This window comes from Mugil cephalus, chromosome 3, assembly GCF_022458985.1.
Source record: "Mugil cephalus isolate CIBA_MC_2020 chromosome 3, CIBA_Mcephalus_1.1, whole genome shotgun sequence".
Lineage (NCBI taxonomy): Eukaryota > Metazoa > Chordata > Actinopteri > Mugiliformes > Mugilidae > Mugil > Mugil cephalus.
Genome location: NC_061772.1, coordinates 15,308,115 through 15,314,114, shown reverse-complemented (window position 1 = coordinate 15,314,114; position 6,000 = coordinate 15,308,115). Strand labels below are relative to the sequence as shown.

The following is a 6,000-nucleotide window of genomic DNA, read 5'->3' as shown; positions in this document are numbered from 1 at the left end:
AAAACTTTTCACAAGGGTATGTCTCAAGTACTGTTTACTTATGCTCATGTATGTATGATAATGTTACTTATGTTTATTTGTTGACTACCTAAATAGCACAATAATATATGATATGATATATGGAGCAATATGATAAGTAATACATAATATTAATAATAGTAATTACTAGTCATAGTAGTTAGTCATTATAATAATATAATAATAATAGTAATAATAAGTAATAATTAAAGCAACCCCCCACCCCGCGCACACATCCAGAATACCTGTTACATGACTATGGAGAAATATGTACCATAAAATCTCACCAATTGACCTTAAATTGCAAAGAGATATGTTTAAGTGGCTTTATATCATTTATGATATTCTTGTCATTTATAACACTTGGTATAAAAAATTACTATCACAAGAATAATAACATATGTTATGTCGGGGCCAGTGTCTGTGTATGTATCCCCATTATATTGAAGTGAAAAGTCATTAAATGTGAAACATAAAAAAAAAAAAGAATTAAAAAAAAAAAAGATGTTTATCAGATATTTAGATATATTAAACACTGACTGGGATCAAACTAACCAAAGATAATAGGAGGGCTGTTAAAGTTAAATAACTCTTTTAAAGCTATTCTGACCGGCCAATCTGCTGTGTGTAGCGCTGTACCTGCGCCGCACCTGCGCAGTGCAGCGTCTCGAACATGCCGAATCTGCTTCCGCCGCGAGCACTCCGTTCACTCTGGGATTTGTAGTCCACGTTGCACAGCTCTTAGCGTCTCCTTCAAAACCGCCTCCACGAAAGAACATTTTACTGTAAAAAAATCTTGACGGCCGGGCTTTCAGTGAAATTACGTGAACGGCTGCATTCACAGCGCCCGTTTCTAACACAATAGCTTGAGGTGCCGTTTATCCGCGCACTACAACAACCAACGTCGCCCGTGATGAGAGCGAGGCAGTGTAAACACAACTCCAGGAACATGAAAAGATCGGGTGACAGTGAGGGGGAGAAGAGAAGAAAGGTATTGATAGCGTTTTTCTCCGTTAGGTCTGGCATATTTCTAAGCGCTGTCGCTCGTTGAATATCTAATGCTCCTTGTGTGGTGCCGCTGGCTGCATTTTGAAGGCTAGAAAGCCGCGAATGTCAGCGCATACCTCACCTTGCCTTGTTTCCTTTATTGTGTTTTCCATTTTTTCCCCCCAGTCTGCCTCAATGAAGGATTACAGTTACAATAAAATGGTGTTTTACCACCTGAATACACCGCTGATAAGAAGATATAGGTTGTAAAATAACATCTTGGCAACGTCCCATATCCACTGGAAAAATCGATATGAAGTAGAGCAGGCGGCACATTTGTGAGAAAATGGCACAACTGTTAGCTAATTTAATATTTAATTGACCAAACAAATAAACAAATAACTGACTTAAAGATTTGTCTTGGGAGGTGTTTCAGATATGAGGAGTGGAAGAACGGCTCAGTTGTTAATCGTGTAACAGCAACGATGTAGCTCAAGCTCACTGTAAAAACAAATAGTAAAGTTAGTGTGTATTGTCAGGGATTTGGCCAGCTGCCAGGCCAGCAGTCTACAGCTGCTTCAGGCTGTACTTCAGATATACTAGATAATGATTTGTGCTCGGGCCTGCAGTAGGAACGATTACGCATTGGCTGATGTTGGCACCGATGTTCCTAAATAATACCATGTGCTGATGTGCCTGCTGTAGAGCCTGATAAGTAATGAGACTGTAATGATTTCACATGTCTGTTTATAACCCGTGAGGACCAACTGTTGTGTGCGTTGACGCGTTGAGCTGAGTGGTTTGTGCAGATCTGGACTTAATCGCGCTCGCTGTGCTAACCAGAACTTTGCAGTTTGCGGGGATACTCGAGGACAGGAAGGAAGCGAGTCTGCCACTCCCGAGGCATCCCGGGCTCTTTCACCCATGGTCGTCTTTCCTCAGCGTCTGTCTGTCTGTCTGTCTGTCTGTCTGTCTGCCTTTCGCTCCCATTTCTCTTCTTATCTCCCAACTTGGACGCCGTCTGCTGTGGCACATGTGTTTGGATCATGTTAGACAGCAGCGAAACTATGTAGGACGTGGTTCCTCCTGTTTATGAAAGCAGCCGTGGCGGCCAGATGAGCGGCTCAGAGAGAGAACTCATTCCAGCTGGCCCTCAGGCAGTCAGGCAGCACTGCGCAGACCTAACGGCTGAGCTCCCTTTCTCTTTAGATATTGAAATCACAAAATTACTGTATGACTGTCAAGGAGCCAGAATAGGAGATATATATATATTTTTTTTTTCAATAGTATCAGCAGTTGTGTAATAATACAGTTCTTGCGTTAACGAATATCTCGGTCGTTTTATCCAGCGCGCGAGTGTGTTTGCATTGCTGCACAAATTGAGAGATGCGCTGTGATGGGTGCAGTTGTCATTCTGAGTTATGGAATGCAAACCCTAACAGATTAGTGCCAAATGAATACACAGTCTCCTCAGAAAGGTCTGCTGCTAGTTAGTTTACTGATACTAGTTTAAATTTGTACATTTTTTCAGTGCCAAGACTAGAGGATTGATCCAGGAGACACTGGCACACTAACTTATTTATTGTTGCGCTTTGGGTACATGTGCACTTAAGGTTCTCAAGTAGCCTCGTTGTAACATTCACAAATGAACTCAAAACTATTCATAATATTTCATGAGTGCTGCAATCGCAGGGTGAATTTCCACTCATGCTTTGGCAAGTGTGAAAGCAAGTCCCTTAACCCGATGTTCTAATGCTGTCTTTGATGCAAGTTCGCCAGTTGGACAGTGATGACAACTATGAAGTGTTGCGTTGAAACAGGAAGTGTGTGTCAGTGTGCGAGTGTGTGAGTGTGTGAGCGGTGGGCTAAGTAATGATCGCACAGGGTCACCAGATGTTGCGAGGTCCCCGGCTCGGCCCAGCCCATTGCTTAGATCAGCCTCATTGGTTTGCTCTGGTTGTGGCACCTAGTGCAAGCTGTTTAGGGTATTTAATTTCTAAACACTCATTAAAATGGTTTGTGTTTCCCTTGGTGGTTCTGTTAAATTAACAACTAGCGAGGTAAAAGCTGATTATGTGGCCACACATCCAGACATGGTTAATCAATTCTCCCCCACAAAATGTTAGCTGGTGAATTAGTGTAAAGGAAACGATTTATGGCAACTAATGCCGACGTCCTGTCATGTCAAGCCCGGTGTTTTAGCAAGAGGGGGTGTCAGATTCAGCACATTCAGCAGATTTGCGCTGTGCCGGCCATCTTTTTCTTTCTCTAAACCCAAGCAACATGCTGCTTGCTCTATTAATGAGCCAATCATGGAGAAATAGTGTTGGGTGCCGACATAAAACATGGGTATTGATACCAAAGGTAAGCTCCAACAGAGCTAGATTTACACCTAGGCTATGTGTAGAATGGTAGAAAGGGGAACACACAGCATGGGGGCTCTCACAGCTTCATCAGACCCCCGCCGGTCGAGCTGTGGAAAAGCCAGGGCTCAGAAAAATACGGCTGTGGCGGATAATGATACCATTACACTAATGGAGCTGGCAAATGAAGGAGAACCCAGATGCCCTGCTTTATTACCAGAGGGGGTCATTTCCTCGCTGCATTGCTAATGGCTTGAGCACACAGTATTGATCAGGCTATCATGCTGCTAATCCTCTACAGAATTACTTATCGCTGGCTAGGTGTCGGTCCACCTCATGCCCTGCACTGGCCTTGCCGCTGGGCGGCCGCTGCGTGTCCAGCAGGGACCCACTGGGCCGTTCACACAATCATGATTTAGGGCCATGCAGGGATGGCGTCTGGGAGGTCTTCAGCGGTGGGCTGGTTAGTTCAATGTGTTAAAAAAAGAGGAGGCAAATGAACCTAACAGCTTTCATTTAATTAAGGAGCAGGCAATGATGTGGTTCCTCCCACTTTATGGCCCCAATGGCCACAGCGGAGCAGGAGAAGCTGTGAGGTTGGGTGTTGTTCTCAGTAATTGTGTTGTGCTGTAAATAAGAGCAGCCCTTCGTCCATCAACAGCAGGATGCGCTGGCTTGGGATAATTACAGATTGCTCTACGCATTTAACTCGTTCACTTTTGTTTCTTTAAGCCCGGAATTTGCTAGTTAACAGTCATGATTGCTGTAGAAAACTGTGCAAATGCTTTTTTAAATTATTCATGTTACGCATTATTTGAACATGACCGAGAATGGTGTAGCCCGGGCCCATCATCATTACAAATGAATAGGGAGGTCATGGCTCTTTGCCCAGGGCTTGTGACCTGTCATATCTTTGGCCCCTTTGCTGGGCCCTTGTGTGCATTAGCATCCTCAGGCCATTGGAAGCGTGGCATCCTAGCACTGGCAGACCCCTCACGTCACCTCTGGCCCTGGCTAATCAAAGACTTTACCTTTAGGGGCATATTTAGCATGGTTCGTTAGTGTCATCCAGTAGCCATAAAGTAGTATTTATATATTTCCATCTGGAACAACCTGTCGTAGCTAGGGAAACTAGTTATTGATCCAGATATTTAGTCATTTCTTTCCGCGTGCGCCATCAATACTGCGCAAACATCCGTCCAAGCGTCCATGTGAGAGTTGACCTCAGCCCCGGCCTCCGTATTTTGCTCCCATTGGAGTTCGGTGATATACTATTCTGAAAAGTAAAATCAATGAATGAATATGAAGTTTTGGTGTGTAATATAGTGCAGGCCCAAGGCCCCAGGTCTTTCATTGATCGACTGCGTGAGCGTTGGAGGGGACTGATTAGTCTGCTGCTGAGCTTTTCTTCTACATATCTTTACCTTGTCTTGCCTGTTTGATCTCTGCTCGTATATTTGGATTGAGATTTTTACACATCAGTTTGGCCGGTCAAACCTCTTAGGAAATTAATTCGGCCGACACACTAACGGTCGCAAGGATGTCATAATTTATATAAGAGGCAAACTAATTAAATATCAGATGCATTTGCTGTATTTATTTGTTCAGGGAACTCTAACATCAACTAAATGATTGTATTTAGTGGGATCGATGGTATGGCCAATTTTGTATTTGTCACTGATGGAAAATAAATGTTGAGAAAGTGACATTCAAGATTGAGTTTCCAACATCTACCAAATTGTATATTATTCACAAGATGCTTCTCTTTTGATTAAATACCGATCTAAGGGTTGTGTTAGCTCTTCAAGATCAATGGGAAACACGCTGCATGTTGTTCTTTCACATTCATGGCCGTCTGCAGAGGTGTCCTTCAACCAACTGCTGCCATCTATTCACAGACTTATTTTATTTTCCTGTTTTAAACTACCACTTTAGGTACCGATACTTGACGCGTTTGCCATGTTTAGCATTTACTAGCCGGACGGCTTCCTCCTATGGAAGCTGTCACCGGGATTGTCCAAACAGCGCTTGACAGCTCATGTGTCTGACAGCCCCTACCGAGCACCTCGTACCAGTGTTGAGGCATTAGCCACAGATGTCAACGTATTCGCAAACAAGGCCGCGACGTGGATCATGCAAACTGGCTGACCAGATCAGCCGTCAGACTCAATGAGATTACACCGAGTGTGACCTGCCCAAGTGGGGTTCATCCGTCATGCATGTGTCCCGTCACAAGAGAGACACAGAATAATCAGTTCAATCAATAGATGGTGGTGGCTCATTGGAGTGGTGCTGAATAAACATGGGAATGACCCTCTCACCTCATACACAGAGGCTAGAGCCTCCTGGGGGTTCATTAGCCACTCGAGGCTATGATCCAAGCCAGTCGTTATTTTCCATTTCAGTTTGTTTGGCATTCTGGTGGTGGTGGTGGTGGTGGCGGAGGTGTGTGTGGGTGTGTTATTATGAAATGTGTGTTGGGTTTAGTATAGGCTGATGGGTGTAAGTTGAATTTGTGTGCTTCGTTGGTTGAATGGTCCAAATCTCTACACATCATCTTCATAGTTGTAGCTGTAAATGATAATAATTTAAATAAGCACTGTGGGTATTGAAAGAGTTACTATCACAAATG

At 43.8% G+C, this 6,000-nt stretch overlaps 1 protein-coding gene across 2 annotated transcripts in view; it reads left to right on the top strand.

Moving 5' to 3' along the window:
* The first annotated feature begins 872 nt into the window (after nt 1–872).
* The window catches only part of fto (FTO alpha-ketoglutarate dependent dioxygenase), a 113,693-nt gene continuing 108,565 nt past the window's right edge, over nt 873–6,000 (top strand). The window contains exon 1 of one of the 2 annotated variants that reach the window (XM_047580443.1): nt 873–1,009. In XM_047580443.1, the coding sequence (XP_047436399.1) occupies nt 932–1,009 (78 nt within the window). In that variant the 5' untranslated portion in view covers nt 873–931. The remainder of the gene's footprint in view (nt 1,010–6,000) is intronic. The other variant, XM_047580442.1, reaches the window with a different exon arrangement.